This window comes from Macrobrachium nipponense, chromosome 2, assembly GCF_015104395.2.
Source record: "Macrobrachium nipponense isolate FS-2020 chromosome 2, ASM1510439v2, whole genome shotgun sequence".
In the NCBI taxonomy this organism is placed as follows: Eukaryota; Metazoa; Arthropoda; class Malacostraca; order Decapoda; family Palaemonidae; genus Macrobrachium; species Macrobrachium nipponense.
Genome location: NC_087201.1, coordinates 133,477,499 through 133,495,891, shown reverse-complemented (window position 1 = coordinate 133,495,891; position 18,393 = coordinate 133,477,499). Strand labels below are relative to the sequence as shown.

Genomic DNA, 18,393 nt, shown 5'->3' with positions numbered 1-18,393 from the left:
CAGGTTCACAAAGCTAGACCTAAATTAAGCTAGTAGCGATATTGGTAAGGTGGTGAATACTTACAGCGACTGACAAGTCATTTGATGCAAAGGTTCGGAATGGTCCAAAGAAAATCCGTTCAAACTGACCGTGATTTGTAAGTCAAGTAAAGCATAACCGGTTCTCTACAACATCAGTATGCAAGGTCAAAGCTGTGAGCACCTACAACTAAGTGATCGTCACTAAGATGTAAATACTCTAGGCCTATGACTAATTCCAACGATATTTTGTTTTCATATAACCTTATTTTTGCTAAAAATCAACCATCAGTCATTTTTCTCTCTGGACTGTTTTTGTTCATAACCACAGTTAATACTAAGATCTTCTGCACTCCAGTATATACGTGTATACGTACAGTACATGTAGTACATATTGTAGTAAAAGCATAACGTACAAGAATATCACGTCATCATTAAAACACTAAAGCAAGTTACTGAAACTGACGCGTTCCCACCCTCCCCCCCATGATTTCTAATAGTAAAATATTGCATGGTCAAGAGCAGCAAAGTCTATTTTATTGTATATTTCCTCGTTTAAACGTGAACTTGGGAATAATTTTGAAGTGTTCCAAGTGGCACGTTGTTCTTATATTGGCAATATAAAGCATTATCCAAGCATCGTACGGTTTCATAACCACACACACCATATATATATATATATATATATATATATATATATATATATATTATATATATATACAATTATGTAATATGTGTTTTTTCTTTTTTCACGGAAGCTCATTTTCATTAATCATTATCCGGAGTTTCCCCACTCCACTTGCTTTTCCCGCCAAAGAACGGTCACCTTTAACTTACCTTGAGTACTGTTCAGTGTTCATTTTCAGTCAGTGTACAGCCGTCGTGGAAGACAAATATTTTGAGTGTCATCTTGCGTGTGACGAAAGATACCTTTTCAACAGTTACCGTTCATGAAATGAGAGATCATGGTTGGGATAGAGATATGTGAAACTTTTGGTGTGATTTCTTTTACCGATCTTTTAAGCGGCCTCTGATTTTGGACGATATTTTGTCATGAAGATACGAAAGCCTGGGTGAGGACATTATTCCTGTTTTAATTTTAATTTTTTGTCGTGATAGTGCTAGTGTTATTAAGATTTTTATTGACAAATTAGCTCACTGTTGACCGGTTTGTAGTAATAACGAACAATACTTAACTTTGGAGGGATACCTATAGAAAAAAAAAACAAAAAAAAAAAAACTAAAAAGTAGCTCTGATTACCTAAAATCGTAGACCTATTAATTCATTCGTCTTGCTTTACTTTATATTAGTACGTCATTTTATTTTAAACTTCCAATTTACACATGTGGAGGAATGGTTACCTTTAAATCTAAATCTGAAATAAATTCAGTACGCAAATACCTTGGAGTCCTTGACCTCATCCAAGCACTGAAAGTTGTTAAAAATTGAAACTGATCTTGTAGTAGTATCAAAAATGTCTTGTGCACTTTATATTTTTATTCTTATTGTTTATGCCCATTGATGGTTTGAATAAATGAATTTATTACATCACATAGCAAAGCAAAATGAGGAATGGGTTATTATTGTAAGTCAAGAGTTCCTCCCGAGATGCATGTAAGTGATAGGCTAGGCTACATATCCAAACTCAAAAGTTACCATTCCTTCACTTGGTTTTGAAGATTCAGAGCGGTGGTGTCCCACAGGGACGATTTTTATTGACCAGTTTCATGAGCTTAGGGTTCAAGTTGGTGTGGAAGTTGGTGACGAAAATTGGTTTTCACTTTCCAGTGCAGTGCTTGGAACACTATCAAGTTAAGCACTCCGACCCTAATCTAAGGTGAGCTTAGGTCAGGATCTCTTTCTCTGCATATTTTCACACCCATTAAGTAGGGTCGATGGTGAGGTGAGGTTAGGATGTATAATGTTAAGTTGACATATAATAGACGTATACTCTATACCTCTACTGGTTTTAGACCAATGTCAATGTTCAACCCGCCCCAACCCCAAAAAACAAATTATTGTAGGGCAGATTAGTATAACGTTTGATTATTTGTTGTTATGATAGTTAAGTTATCAATGTGCGATCATATATACACAAAACAGGTTCTCAGGTGGTTAATTGTCCAGATAAATCAGTTTTGCATAATTTCTGATTATTACTATCGAAGCGGTCAAGTAGCTTCCGGTGTGAAGATTATATATATATATATATATATATATATCTATATATATATATATATATATATATATATATCGTAAACTTTTGTAATTGGAAAGGTACTATTATTGTATGTGATGGCGACGTGTCTAACTGTCAAGTTGACAACCCATTCCCAACAGATGTGGGCCCAGGTACTGAGGATAGCCTATAGCTTCAATCATGTAGTAAACCTGATATGAAGATTAAAAACATTGCAGCTTATGCTTGCTGAACTGGTAGTCAAGAGTGTTGCATCACGACATGGGAAGCCCTGCTTCAGGTACCGAGAGGTGTGGGGTATTTAATCTAAATTTATTCAAGATTAACACTTTCGTGAGAACGAAATTCGAAGAGGCTGCTCGGAGATATGGCTCAGAAAAGCGCACAGCCGCGATGTTCCCTCCCTCACCCAAGGTTGCTGAGCCAGCAGCCTCTACTGCCTCTAAAAGTAAATCAAAGAAATCTTCCTTATCAAAAGCTGCGTTACCTGCAGCAGCAAAGTCAAACCCACGCACTTCATCAACTACGAGATCAGCTGCGTCACATGCTAACAGGTAAAGATTTTAGTATTCATATAATTTCAGTTGTTAAAATGACCGACAAGGTTACCATTGCGTACAAAAGTAATGAAGGCACATTACTAATATGTTAAGATAATGTTATCATTGTATTAGGATGGTATAAAGGTCTCTCTCTCTCTCTCTCTCTCTCTCTCTCTCTCTCTCTCTCTCTCTCTCTCTCTCTCTCTGAGATCACAGAATACTCTTTTACAGTGGAATGAGGTTTTGATGAGGTGGTTAAGTCTGGCAGTAGTCATTTCATTTGGCTGTTATACAAAACAAGCATAGTATATATCACATTATCTATGACAGGGTTGTGATGATTTTTTTTTATCTGAAAATATTTACGATAGATGTATAAGGTAATTCCAATAGAATGGTAGGGTTCTTGACTGTCGTTCTATTTTACTTGTTTTTATTTAATCGATCAGTATTACAGATGTAAGAAATTTCTTCAGTTTAACTTTTTTATTCAATCGATCAGCATTACAGATGCAAGAAATTTCTTCAGTTTTACGTCTTTCCTAAATATAAACGCCACCACTTGCCGAAATACTCTTCGATATCAGTGACTTACATGTTTGCTATTTCTTGTACAGAAAATGCTGCCATATAGTACAGATATTTTTCAGGATATTTATTTTTTCTTTATTTCCTTCCAGCAAGAGATTATTCCACCCTTTTAAGTATTAATAATATTTCACAAACTACATAGCCTACAGAAATTCAAACGTATGAACTTAAATATTTTCGCATTTCATTCTGCTGATTTATGTAGAAAGGTTTTAATTCTAATGAAGCTTACTTCCTAACTATTTGATTCATTCATGGCTCTCCACAAGTCGGTCCTCAATGTAACAACGATGAAGTTCTTCATATAACTATTTCTGATGCAATAGTTGCGCGAATGTCAACAGTAGGTGTGTTTAATTAGCCATTCCTAGCCACTGCTTGATTCTTAAAAACCTTGATAATTCAGTATTTATTTCCATATCACAAAACCATCTTTGATTAAAAATTCCACTATGTAATAGTAGCAAGCCTATTATGCCATTCGAGTTGCTTCATATAGGTAACTTCACGTAATTAGTTTCTCAGATAATTCTTCAAACTTGAAAATTGTTTTGTAAGGCTTTATTTCTACAGTGTGACGTGCCAGTTTATGGTTTTGTCCGAAGAATTATAATTATCCAATGACATACAGAGCATATTTCACTGTCCTTTATGGCATCCTTAAATAATGAAAATAGTTTAATCTTCGCCTGAGAGGCAAATAAAAAAATTCACGTGCATATCTAGTCTTGAGCCAATTCTAGTAGGTATTTGAAAGAAATATCTTGTCTACTAACCTCTGAGCTCGAAACATTTTATCCGCTTTTAAGTCTACAAGTAATTTTTTTTTTTTTTTTTTTAGTAGATTGTTGAATATATTCTCCCACCCCAAGCTTCCAAAGTCACTTGTCACTTTAAAGGTACCTTAAGGGTTAAAATTATATTTTTTTTTCAAAATATTTTTCAAGTTCACAGTCAATTTATATTCAAAATTATATATTGTCATCATTTTGGTTTTTCACCAGTGTCAGTTTTAATAAAAGTTGCTTATTGGGTACATGGTGACTGGTGATTTATGCAAATTATTTTTTAAGTTTATACATTGGCTCATTTCTCAAGGTCCGTTTAAATTTATTATACATTGACCCGTTTCTCAAGGTCAGATTAGATTTAATTTTCACATTCATCCATTTCTGATGGTCAGATTAAATTTAATTTTTACATTGGCCCATTTCTCAAGGTCACAGATGGCTTTAAACGTTGTCATTTTTTCCCTATATTTTGATGTAACTTTGTAGATATGTTAAGGTACGTTAGGGTTCTTGATTAGTTTTCCAAGATGATTTTGGCCATGGCCTATTTATGTGATTTTTATGAAATACAATTGGTAGTTAGTGTAAAATATTTGTTATTTTGGCGTGCTTTTTTTAAATATGAAAGGCCCATTCAGAGGCCTAAATTTTTTTTAACATATCTTATTTCTCTGTTTGTTTATTACACTTGATTGGTAGGCACTTTGGGATTGGGTGATTATCAGTTTCAAATATATCTTACTTTGGACTCTTCAATTTTAATAGAATGACACTTTGGATTAGGATTTTTTTCCAGATTATCTATGACGAAGTTATTCAACGAAAGAGGCCAATTTAAAAGCTTGTACTATCATTTCATTATCTTTTCGTTAAAGTTGGTATGTATGGAATTTTCAAAATTCCCAAAACTACGGTAGAGCACTCTGGACCTGAGAATCACTATCAAAATTATAATTTAGTTTGAGGGGAAAAGCAGCAGACTGTGTAGGATGGGACATTTCACCCTCAAATTTGTTGCTTGTTAACTCAATCAAACCCCCAATTTTCTTAAACCTGACACTTTTACATGTTAATGCTACGTTGACAGAACTTGTTTAATATAGTACGTATATGATTTCAAAAACTTTTGAATAAACAATAAGCAGCTATGATAACAGGTAAGAGCAAGGTCTGTACGTCATATAAATGCTGACTGACAGTACCTGTGCTTCAGGACAAACAGTTGTGAACTAGTTATTATTATTGTTGCTGTTGTTATTATTATTATTATTATTATTATTATTATTATTATTATTAGGAAGGAGGCCTTCTCTGAGGGCAGTAGCATTGAGTACAATAGCTGTTTCAACGGCAATTTAAAATTTATATAGAATCTTCTCAATTCTTCATATTATCTTTTTCTCGTCAGCATGTAGCTGGTGTATTAAGTTTCCTAAGGACATGTAAAGATTTTCATTTGTCTTAGGTTTATTCCTCTAACGTGTCGACAGCGCACAGGCAGTCATCTATGAGAGTTTACAGTAAAGTGAATTAAGATTGTTGTTGTTGTTGTTTGAGGATTAAGCTGGCTTTATGCCAGCACGGGCTTTAGCTATAAGCAGCCCGTAGGTCATTTGAATTATTTTTTAGGTGAAATGGTGATTTAAAGGATATGTGGTGAGCTTTTTATTTGTGATCTCCATGGGATATGAAGGTGAAATGGTATGTATTCAAAAAGTGAAAGGAAAGGTGAACAGGCAAGGTTACAAACCCCTTTAAACCCTAGAGTACCCATTAGTAGAAGATAAAGATCGATAGTAGCGAGTCCTGGCGAGTCAGAGATAGCCAGTAAAGAAATAGAAAAATTTATCGTCGTAGAAAAACGGAAAAAAACACATAAATCTATGGAGTTCAAGTACCATATTTCATTAATCGAAAGGTCTGCACAAGTCCTCATCAACAATAACTTTTCAAATCGCATGGTCGAATGCCAAACGAGGGACTCCATAAATAAATGGCACCAGGAAAGAACGACCGAAACTAAAGACCAAAGTGGAGCTATAAAAATATTTTATAAAAATTATATGCACCACAAATATTTGGAAGACGAAAAGGCTATAAGGAAAATAATCAGTGAAAATGTCTCCCCCACTACAGAAAGTGATAAAATTAGCCTCATAATTTATTACAAAAACATGAAAACCAGCCAGCTGCTTCTTAGAAACAACCCGGCGCCCCCAGAAACGTCTTTGAAAGGGAAGGAGTGTCATCTACGAATTCACATGCTCGGTGGATGGATGCCACCATTCTTATATCGGGATGACCACCACCAGACTCTCCAAGCGTCTCTCCTGCCACCTTCAAGAAGGGGCCATTTTCATTCACTATAGGGAAAAACATAACAGGAGACCAGAAAGAGGTGAGCTTATAACGAACATACAAATTATTGACCATGCACCGGACCGGAAACGCCTACGTTATCTAGAAGCATTACACATAGATAAAAAACCGACTATCAACACGGTAAAAGAAACAGAATTTCTTCCCACCATCATAAGAAGAAATAGCACAAGAAACCAACCGACTCCGTATACCGCCACGAGAGAGAGAGAGAGAGAGAGAGAGGAACAAGCGAGAGAAAGAGAGAGAGAGAGGAACAGGCAGAGAGAGAGAGTGAGAAGGAGCGAACGAGAAAGAGAGAGAGAGAGAGAGGAACTTGCAGAGAGAGAAAGAGAGAGAGAAAGAGAGGAAGAAGCAGAGAGAGAAAGCGGGAGAGAACGAGCGGAAGATATGTTAACTGCACAGCCTGCCGCCCAAGAGGTGGGTACCCCAACCAACACCCAACCGACGCTAATAACTCCGTCCAGACCACGGAGATCTGAATGCCTCGGGGAGAGATTTCGTTACCATCCAACGACCAATTAAAATCCCTGCCCACCGATTGTACGCGACCTTGCATGCTATAAATACTTGTAAAACGTATCTTAATTCACTTTACTGTAAACTCTCATAGATGACTGCCTGTGCGCTGTCGACACTTTAGAGGAATAAACCTAAGACAAATGAAAATCTTTACATGTCCTTAGGAAACTTAATACACCAGCTACATGCTGACGACAAAAAGATAATAAGAAGAATTGAGAAGATTCTATATAAATTAAATGCCGTTGAAACAGCTGTTGTATTATTATTATTATTATTATTATTATTATTATTATTATTATTATTATTATTATTATTATTATTATTATTGAATCTTTAAGGACAGTATCACTGAAAACAACTGCTATATTAGCGACATAAATTTTATTTTTTGTCTTCGCAACTTGTCATAGTAATATATTAATTTTGTAATATATTATTTTTGTTAGTAGGTGTCATAAAAAATGTTTCTGTACAGGTAACAGGTTAATTCCTCTTAATTTTATCCTCTCTGCATTGTCCACTTACAAAAGTGTTGCCTATATTCATATATCAATGGTGCTTTGAGGTGGAGGGCAAGGAATCCTGCTTAAGATCCTTGACAAATGGGACCCTTACTAGGGCTCCCATCAACACCATAAGTTTAATAAAATTATTACCTTTATGGTTGGTGAAGGGGCCATCATGACGCACTCCTCTAGAAAGAGCCTTACGAGGATGTCACAACCGTAATATACTCACTGGAGTGTTGTCTGTCAGGGATATATTCAATTACCTCATTAACAAAGGTGCTAGTAAAGAGATGTCCAACAAAGCCTGATACTTGTCGAAGGGCAGCCTTAAGAGTTCCTGTTGAAATATTTTGACAACAGGAGACGGTACTGATTGGAATATATTGGGTGAGATCGTTAAATATCTTTTAGACATTGATGGTTCATGTCGGCATCTGACCGATGATGAGCTAGTGAGGGTTGTCAGACTTTTGGGTTTTAAATGTATCATAACGTATCTCCTGAGCTGAAGTCAGCTAGAGCCCGTAGAAATCTGGGAATATTCCTCGTTGTGTGGATTCTACCATCAACGCATAAACAGCACTTTTGTGAAAGTGGACAGTATGTAGAAGTTGGAAACACTGCACAGGACTGTCCTTTCCTTTACCTGTGAGTGAAAGGCTGACAGTGTCTTCCCTCTCCTGTATTTGTACGTTCAATGGAAACCAGTGCACCAAAGCCTCAGATTTATTAGATTTCGTGAGTGCCCAGATAGATATAAAAGGGCTATTTTGGATACCTTCATTCATCAAACCCTTAGGCACTAAGGAGACTGAGATGCTGGCACAAGTACTCATAAAAAAATGGAACAAAGAATTCGCAAACAAAAAAGTCAAGCAGATCCAGATCACCATGAATAGATGGCGTAGCAAAGAGATTTCTTGGCACTGAAGGTGAACAAAAGGGCTTCATCAAGCTATATTATAAATACTATATGTAGCAAAAGACGCAATAAGAAAGACAGTTAAAAGAAACTTTAACGCTAAAGTACGGGAGAAGGTCAAACTCATAATATTAAAAAAAATATACAAATAACTCAGCTACTTAGGGAGAACAACTCGCTCTGCAGAAACAACTTTGAAGGAAACGGGAATCTATAAATTTAGATATCAGTTGGACGGATGCCAACAGTCATACATCAGGATGATGAATTTTAGATATTGTATTGAATTATGGCGTCTACAAGAATAAACCGTCGTCAGTCATCATAGACTTGAACACCAAAGAAGACCTGAAAGAGAGGAACTGATTAATACTGTGAAGGTCACATGGACACAACACCAGAAGATGCTTGTGCCCCTTTGAAGCTCTACACATCTGGGGCCAGGAACCTACTGTCATTACCATAAATGAAACTGAATCGATCCCTGCCATCATAAGGAAAAACCTAAGGAACCAGGCAGTGTTAATTGCCATCGAGAAAGAGAATTAAAGAGGTAAGGGGAGAGAGAAAGAGGACGACCAGAAGTCACACTCTCTCCCAGGCAAACCATCACACTGGTGCAACAATCTAGAAACATGAAGAATAAAACACACACACACACATTTGCCCTATTTAAATTCAGCCGTTTCGGTCTGCCTGTTACACTGAAATGTACTATATCCTTTTTGTAACTATACTCTGTTTTTTTCCATCTGTCCACCCGCCTGCGGTGTTTGCGTATGGTAACACTGCGTCCCGGGCTTTAGATAGTTACGTTATGTGTAAGTTTTAGGTAAATAAAAGGATATCTGGGTATACATTTGCAACTGAAAAGTGTTTTAATAATTTACTGTATGCGAAATACACCGTTAATATTCGAAATAGGATATTATAATTGTTGAATGTAAGCTGAATGTAACTATCTAAAGCCCGGGTCGCAGTGTTACCATACGCAAACACCACAGGCGGGTGGACAGATGGAAAAAAACTGATTATAGGTGCTAGATCAGCCTCATGAGATAGTCGTAACATTAGGGGAAATTAAAAGAATTTAAGAGGACTAATAGAGAAGACAAATTGATTGGCGGTGAAATAGATATTAAATATTATTATATATCAAAGGAAGTCAGATTCAAAGATCACTGTTGCAGCTCTGCTTTACAAATTACTGACACGATTTCCCCTCTCTGCATTATTTTTTAATTTTTAGGTGGTCATTCAGAAGCTTCACGAACGTGGTTGTCAGCTCATCCGAGGGAACAGAAATAACAAATTACTATGCAGAAAAACAACATCTGGAGGCTGGAATATCACCCTCCAGGTATGTTCAAATTAGTTTGGTCGTTATTAATTTATTTTCATATGTGAACACATTGAGGTAAAAAAGTGGTTCAAATGCTTGCTGTGTAAGACTTCTCACAAGTTATCCAGCAGAATCGTTGATTAAAGATGCAAGTTGGATACTGTGGTTTTTTGAATTATATTATCAAAGCACCATATATATATAGTCGATTATACAGAATATGCCTTTCTAAAAGTTTAATAAATTTATGAGACGGTGCAGTAAAAACTGCTCCGCCCTCCCCCCACCAAAAAAAAAAAAAAAAAAAAAAAAAAAAAGCACTAGGGTTACCTCAACATTCTCGTCCATTATGATGTTCGGCCAAAAAGTGAGTTGCCACAACAATCGGCTATTAATTCTTAATTTTGTTTTCCCAATCAATATTTTAATTAACTAGTTTCATTTTCGGCAAAAGGATGGTTATTTTGCGTTTTCATATGTATTTTTATTTTATTAAGAAACATTAATTGAAATAAACTTGGTAAGAACAGACATACTCTTTGCCACATGGAATCATGGACTGCACATATCTGTAAATTTGCAACACGAGAGGTACATAGGTTTTGTGCATGGTTCTTTTATGCAACCGTTTTTAGTTGTATTTGAGCTAGTTTAACAGGTCTTGCGCAAAATTTTGAAAATTGGAAATTTTTAAAAATGTAAGTATATATATACGAGTATGATTATGTGACTAACAAATAATTCTTCTCTTGAAACTGTTTAATAATCCTCGAGCTATAGGGTTTATTGTCCCCGTAGCGGGGTAGTGCCGTCAGTACACCTCATGCGGTGCAGTGTAGGCATTACTTCAGGTACTTTGTATCGTCCCTTCAGCCCCTAGCTGCAACCCCTTTCATTCCTTTCACTGTACCTCCGTTCATATTATCTTTCTTCCATCTTACTCTCCACCCTCTCCTGGCAATTGATTCATAGTGCAACTGCGAAGTTGTCCTCCTCTCCCACCTTTAAAACCTTTTCACTGTTCATTTCCCTTTCAGGGTTGGATGACCTCAGAGGTCCCACCGCTTGGCCTGAATTTCTTTATTCTATTCTGTTCTATTCGTCAAAACGAAAATGATATAATGCCTCCCACTTAGGTCTGTTGAAGAAGAAGAAGAAGAAGAAGATACTATTCAGGTGGACATTCAGAGAATGAGGAACGACTTCGTACAGCACAGGATCCGACCTGCCATCCAACACCGTCCCCCACCTCTGTTGGAGGACGTCTTGAAGACTCCTGTCATTTCCTCTCGGTCCGACTTCAGACCCAAGGGCCGGGGGTTTGTTCCTCCATTTCATGGACGCCAGATACCAGGAAGAAGTGGGGTAAGGATGGTTGTTCGCCGTACGATTTTATATTCAAGTAGGACAACACTCTTCTGAATGAAAGGAATTAGCGCTGTTGAAAAATAATCGAAAACGTATGTTTTAACTTATGAGAGAAGATGGATTCGCAATTAACGGTATTGTTTGAATGTTCAGTAATTTACAGGAACAATTGTTGCTGAAGAGACTTATCCTCCTACAACACACACAACTATATATATACTGTATATGTATGTGAGTGTGTATATAATAAAAGGAGCCCATAAAAACGCCAAAATATAGAAAGAAAGTACTATATTTCAGAGACTGCTGTCTCTCTTTTTAGGTAGGTAATGAATGAGAAAAGTTACAGAAAAGGCGTTATTTATACCAAGAGATCCATCCGAAGGTAAGGAGTTTTTCTTTCTATATTTTGGCATTTTGGTGGGCTCCTTTTATTAGATGGAATTCTGTTGTAACAAAATTTTTAACCATATATATACATATATATATATATATATATATATATATATATATATATATATACTATATATATATATATATATATTATATATATATATATATATATATATATATATATATATCACATACATATACATACATACATACATACATACATACATGAACTGAGTTAAAAGAACAATTTTGTTTGAGAGACTTGCATATATATATATATACTATATATATATATATATATATATATATATATATATATATATGTATATATATGTATATATATCTATATATATATATATATATATAGATATATATAGATATATAGAGATATATATATATATATATATGTGTGTGTGTGTATATGTATATATATACATATTTCTATAAGACAAACAATAATTATATATCCAGTTCTCTATACCTTGAGAATAACTTACATCTAAAGGGAATTATTAAGATAAGTGCTACATCATGATCTGTGGCAGTTTGCAAATTGAATAATGCTCCCATGTCAAAGTATAACACTAAATTAAACCCTCTGTGAATATATTTCATGTTATAATTATTAACTAATACAGTGACATGGAACATTTTACTTGTTACAGTTACTTTTGCTCTCCATACAATAATTTCTTATCTTAAAGTACTGTATCATATATTTTGCCATGAATTTAAGACTTGAACTTGTAAATTCACCAGGTTCGCCATGTTCGTCCCCTCTACAGGAAGAATCCTTTTATTGATCTGAAAGAAGTCGAACAATGGTCTGAAAAGGATTTTGCACCGGACGAAATGTTGGTGGAAGAGAATTCTCCACCCAGACCCTCCTATCATATCTACCGTGTGAATGTAGATGGCACCACTTACCCTTTGCCAGTGACAGTGATGCCCCTGGAAAAGAAAAGAGACCAGGAATCAACTTCAGCCTTCATTTCACGTAAGAGTACTCCAGCGCCCCAAGTTCAACCTTCTGTTTGGCAAGGTACTTCCGGTGATGGACCTGGAGGACAGGCCTGGCAATCCAAGGATAGGCGATTACTCAGAGGAAACAATCTGACAGAGAACACTCTCAAAAACAGGACTGAGATAAATTTTGCATCTGCTAAAGCTAACAAAAATAAAAAGACTAAAGGAGCACAGAGAGAAAGTTTGCTGTTTGTGAATGAGAATGGAAGCAAGAACGAGAAACCTGCTATATCTCATGTGAGTAAAACTCACTGTAATGATAATGATGATGATGATGATGTTGAGATAATTAAAATATGTGATAAAAGTGATACGTCTGTAGCAAATTTCATTTTGCTTTCGAGTGACTCATCTCCTGAATCAGTAGCTAGTGCTAGGGAGACCCCAAAACTAATTCAGTAGCAAGCCACAAACAAGCTACAAACCCACTGGCTGTGGTGTCGGAGAATCTTGGTGAAAATTTATCCAGACCTTTGGATGACGAAGAGTTGCCCGATCTCAGTAAGCGTAACAGTGCTGAACCTAGTTACTGTCAGCATAACGTAGATGAGACTCTTAAAGACCAACCATTTACTAGAAACATGAATGAAGTGACATTGGAAGACATTCAGCAGGTAAAGGAATCACATGCAGATGAAGAGAGCTTGCCAGATACAATTATTTTCATCCAAGATGAATCAGGAGCTGGTAACTTGCTTCCAGATGATATTCAGGCAACTGCAGAGAAAAACACACATGGCAAAAAAGACTTTGGTGAAATTTCGCATAACTGTGACAGTAAGAGTCTAAAGGATGACACCAACAGTCAAGTTACTTTTCACTTGCTAAGTTTATCATCAGATGAACAGAATAACAGCACAACTGATAATGAATCTCAAGAGACCGAGCTGCTCAGAATGTCAGGCGTGTGTCCTCTGTCTAATGAATTATTGAGGGATAGCAATAGGCGGATAAATTTTGTGAAAGAAAATATGAATGTGCATTCTATCCTTAATAGGCAACATGCTAATCCTGTAGATAAATGTAAGCTTGTTCATTCTGAATTGATTAGCATTTTCTCTGCTCTAGATCCTGTAGATAAACATAGGCTTCATCGTTCAGAATTGATTTATTTATTTCCCGTTCCAGATATGGAACAAAGCTTTGCCATCAAGAGTACCATGATGAATGATAGTATCAAACATTCAGAAGCAAGTAATTGTCAAGAAGTTTATTCTACATCTTTCAGGAAGAGTGGTAAAATTGAGAGTGGTTCCATTGATGTGAGTAAAACAAACCTTGGAAGAGGAACAGACACTGTAACCCAGGATTCACCTGATATTGATAAACGCCTTGAATTTTCACTGGAAAACAAAGACAAAGATTACTGTGTATTTATTGACCTGTCTTCGTTTATTTTTGTGAGCGATGGAAAAACAGTGTTTCGTTTACAGAAAAAAGTTGTTACAACTGAAGAGTTTGAATGTGGTCCCTCAAAAAGATTGCCGTCTCTCAATTTAAGTGCAGTTGTGGATGAAATAAGTAGTTATGAGTCTCAAGTGTCAACAAATAATAGTGGAGTAGATTCATCTGTAAATGAGGCTTCAGATATATTTCTGCACAATGATTTAAAGTGTAGTGATGATAGTGAATGTAGAGAAAACAAAGCTGAAACTTATCTGAAAAAATCCACGCGAGCTACACTGGAAGGCTCTGCAGTCGGTGTAGAAGAATGGTCTGAAGAAATTTTAAATAAAGGGTCCCATGATCAACTTAGGGGAGATGAAGAAAATAAGCTCCTTCCAGTGGACAAGGAAATCATTGGGAAAGCTATATATAACCTTGATGTTGGACAAACATGCTCTTCTGATAATGAGAAAGTAGATATTGCAATTCCAAATAGAAAATCTCCAGACATGGTTGATCCGAAAATGGAGGAAAGTCTAGAAGAAATGTTGGCGAGAGAAAGGCAGTCATTTGTTATTAGTGAACTTGTGAGGGAATTTATTTTAATGGGAGAAAGAGGAGAAAAAATACGGTCTGTGCACAAGTATTTGGGAGAAGCAAAAACTTGTTATATCAAGAGAGCTGAGGTACAGACTGGTATTCCTACCCATGATGCCCAGAAGCATGAAACCAATATGTTATTAGAAAACAAAGATTCATCTCTCCCAGATGTGTTTAAAGAAGCCAGCCAAGGTACCTGTTCAGGAAGAAATTCCTCTTGCTGTGATGAAGTATCAGAGAAATCAATCAGTAAAGATGTAGCAGAAGAACGTTATGATCCTAACAAAGAGTTCCAAAATGAAGTGAACACATCAACTTCTAACCAGAATAAATCAGGGTCAGGTACAGACCCTAATAAAGTGGTAGGGTCAGATTCCAGCTTTGGAGAAGTATATTCTAAGGTAAAAGACATGATTGAAACAGAGAAAAATTGTGACGTTAATGATACATATTCTAAAGTAAATGGAGTTACCACACTAGAATCCGAACCCAGTGAAATGACAACAGCAGCTTCTAAACAAAATACAGTGAGGACAGCAGACTCTGACGAAAATGAAGTGAACGCAACAGCTTTTAACCAAAATGAATTGGCAGGTTCATACTTTGATCATAATGAAATGACAGGGTCAGTTTCAGTACCTAATGAAGTGGTAGGGATAAACTCGGACCTTAAAGAGGTGATAAGAAACCAATCTGGACTTGAAGATGAGTCTAGTGAAGGCGCTGACATAAATTCTAGAATAAACGATGTTACCAAACTAGAATCTGAGCCCTCTGATATGGCAAAAGCAGCCTCTGACCGAAATGATGTGAACACAGCAGTTATTAAAGGAAATAGATCGACAGGTTCAGCTTTTGATCCTTGTGAAATGACAGGATCAATTTCAGTGCCTAACGAAGCTGCAAGGATAAATTCCAGCTTCAAACAGGTGAATAAGGAACATTCTGAACTTGATAACATGATGAATACAGATAAATCTAGTGTTGTTACTGACTCAGTTTTTAGAATAAATAGCGTTAACAAACTAGAATGTGAGCTAAATGAAACGACAAAATTAGACTCCAAATTAGTAACTATGACTGAAGCAAGGTCTAAGCTAAATGAGATGGTAGAATCAGACTCGGAATATAAAGGGGAAGACTCCAAAATCACTAAGGAGATGAGTACTTTTTCTGTTCCTGATAGCAAACATCAGATAGAAGGGTATCCAGCCACAGATACTTTTGCAAAACCTGTCTGCTACTCAAGATTGGTGAATGTAATGGAAAAGTCTCACATTGTTGGGGAACTTGAGATTCACAACCTCGAATGTAGTTCAGAAAATACTGTTAATCATAAAGTTTCGGATGAAATAGAGGGAAAAGGTATGGATGACCTGCAGAAGAGCTTGAGGACAACGAACCATGATGTCGACCATGAAGATGCTCCTTTGGAAGTAAGGAAAGGAGTTGAAAATAATGATAGAGAGGAGAGAGTGGAAGATGATAGTAAAGAAAGTAAAACAGAAGACAGCAGAGAAATACCACCAAATAAGGAAACAGAAGTAATTGAACAAGACTCAAGGAACTTGAAGATAATGACAAATTTTCAAAGAAAATCTGGAACAACCCCACCTGTGACTATTCCGAGTTTGTCACTGGGAGAACTGATGAACAGAATTTCAGAGAAGATTGAACAGTTAAAAAGAAGGGAGTCATTATCTTACCCCAAGGAAAAGCACTTTGAAGAAAGGAAAAAACGCATGAGAGAGTTTGAATCTACACTGAGACAGTTTACTGAAAAGGGTAAGAAAGTGAAAAGTTCAGATGTACCAGAAAAAGAGGTAGAAATTCCTTCTGAGAATGAAGCCCCAGAACCATTGAATTTTACTCTGACGCGTACAGTAAGTCAACAGCCATCAGATGTCTGCTCACAGCATCCTAAGTTTCAAAGTGAGCATTCTTCATATTATGAATGTATAGACACAAATATAAATGAAAATGAACACGCTTCTCAGTCTGCTTGGGTGTTTACAGAAAACCAGCTTGAACAATCAAGTAGTGAAGTTTTGTTAGTAGATAATAAACAACCTGGTAGCAGTATTGAAGCTGCAACACAATCTCATGAATGTGCAGATGAGATTAAGCAGGAAAGCAAAAATACTTATGAGTATACTCAGGCATTTCAAGTAGAGCATGTGGAGCAGTCAAATCATGAAGTATCACCAAGTGACAACATTGAAATTTTAACACCATTTCCAAATACTTTACCTTTCTCTGTTGATGCAAAGAGTTTGCTTAGTGCTCTTCCACTGACTAATGATTCACAGCACGATTGCTCTGATTATGTGTGTAAAACTGATGAACCTGTAGTTAATGCATCTCTCCTCCAAATGACAGATAATCAAGACAAGAGATTTTTCTCGCCAAGTCGTGATTCACAGGATATTTATTCAAATGAACAGTCTCCAACTTTGGCTGCTCTGCAGTTACCAGATATATTAGAAGATACGTGTGCATCTCAAAAATTAGCTAAAGATGGAGCACAGATCCCTTGCATTGAAATTCCTTGTGGTGCTGAACTGGAAACTAGAAATACTTTATGCCAGCCAACAAGTAGAGAGGAAATATTAAGTGATGATATTACTCTCCCTGGTCTCAATGCAATAATTGCCTCAACTTCTCCAGTTCTTAGTATGGATGAGAAACATGAACCCGACTATTCTCATAGTGTTCTGTCGGATGAAAACAAGTTTCTAGGTAACCAAGAAGATAACCAAATAAGTGAGTTACAGTCGCTTAGAAATCTGGCAAAACTTTATAATGACTCTGTTCAACCTCTGGAGGGTGTTCAAATAGCATCTTTACATGAGAACAACAGTATTCCTCAAACGATAGTTAATATGGCAAAGGTTGATTGTGTTGATTCAAATTTTCTTGAACAAATGCCGCCAGAACATCAGTTTCCTGCGAAAGTGACCTGTCCAGCTGCCAGTTTACCGCAATCACAAATGTGGCCATGCAAAGGTGGTTCTCAGCAGAGTACATGTAAACTGGAATCTGATGACACTCAACTCACCGGTGAAACTGCTCAGTCACCAGTTAATAACAGTTGCTCCACAGATGGTGAAGTGCGTGATCAAAAACCGATCACGCTGATTCACGATAACAGTAGCGAGGGGCCTTATAAACGAAAACGTAATGCAGAAGAATCTGATATCGAAAGTTGTAAGGAAGAGCACCCGCCAGATGATAGTGATGATGCGTCACATTCCACTTCCCAGAGAAGCAGAAAGAAGCAGAAAACATCCATGCAACGGATTGCAGTTCCCCTGAATGGTAAATGTTCCATGATTAAAATACTGTATTAGGTCATGTGTTAATAGATTTCATCAGCTGAGTGTTATTGCAGTTGCTTGGTCTCGAATGATTCTGTTTTTTGTGCACGAGAACTTTTACAATTACATGTTTTTTTATATAAACAATGTTTGTACTGATTGATAAATCTTTCAGGAGCATGTTAAAGTAATTCAAGGTAATAAATATAAAAAAAAATCAGATATATTTAAGCAGAGTTCTCATCTCTATGATTCTATTTCATCATTCCGTTAGTTCGCTTGTTTTTGTACCAATTTATCATTTCATTAAGATATTGAGGGGATTTTTCAGTGCTATTCTGAGTACTATATCATCGCAGCTTGAGGGCTCAGCATGTATGAATGGAAATAAAATATTTTAAGGGTCTAAATTTTGTCAAACTGCTCATTCACAAAATAACGAAGATTGAAGGCTCGTAAAAATAATGTGATCTTAGCTCTTGG

General features: G+C 36.3%; 3 protein-coding genes across 4 annotated transcripts in view; 2 read left to right on the top strand and 1 right to left on the bottom strand.

The window, feature by feature from the left end:
• Nucleotides 1-18,393, bottom strand: part of LOC135221001 (glutamate dehydrogenase, mitochondrial-like) — a 452,434-nt gene that overhangs the window by 238,365 nt on the left and 195,676 nt on the right. The gene's annotated exons all lie outside the window — the stretch shown is intronic.
• On the top strand, nucleotides 810-13,024 carry LOC135220997 (uncharacterized). Of its 2 annotated transcripts, none has more exons than XM_064258701.1 (5): nucleotides 810-1,091; nucleotides 2,438-2,773; nucleotides 9,728-9,838; nucleotides 10,957-11,185; nucleotides 12,341-13,024. In XM_064258701.1, the coding sequence occupies exons 2-5, from the start codon at nucleotides 2,481-2,483 to the stop codon at nucleotides 13,007-13,009; spliced, it is 1,302 nt and encodes a 433-aa protein (XP_064114771.1). In that variant the 5' UTR covers nucleotides 810-1,091; nucleotides 2,438-2,480; the 3' UTR covers nucleotides 13,010-13,024. The 2 variants fall into 2 exon arrangements, with proteins under 2 accessions (XP_064114771.1, XP_064114770.1); XM_064258700.1 differs by having other exon boundaries at nucleotides 2,360-2,773.
• Nucleotides 13,024-18,393, top strand: part of LOC135220996 (uncharacterized) — a 114,672-nt gene continuing 109,302 nt past the window's right edge. The window contains exon 1 of the mRNA XM_064258699.1: nucleotides 13,024-17,911. Within this exon, the coding sequence (XP_064114769.1) occupies nucleotides 13,189-17,911 (4,723 nt within the window). The 5' untranslated portion in view covers nucleotides 13,024-13,188. The remainder of the gene's footprint in view (nucleotides 17,912-18,393) is intronic.

What these genes read in the sequence shown, in the direction of transcription:
- LOC135220997 (XM_064258701.1), top strand. Translation starts at nt 2,481, where the DNA reads ATGGGAAGCCCTGCTTCAGGTACCGAGAGGTGTGGGGTATTTAATCTA. An exon ending in GCTGCGTCACATGCTAACAG is followed by an intron (nt 2,774 to 9,727) that starts GTAAAGATTTTA and finishes TTTAATTTTTAG; the next exon opens with GTGGTCATTCAGAAGCTTCA. An exon ending in GCTGGAATATCACCCTCCAG is followed by an intron (nt 9,839 to 10,956) that starts GTATGTTCAAAT and finishes CCTCCCACTTAG; the next exon opens with GTCTGTTGAAGAAGAAGAAG.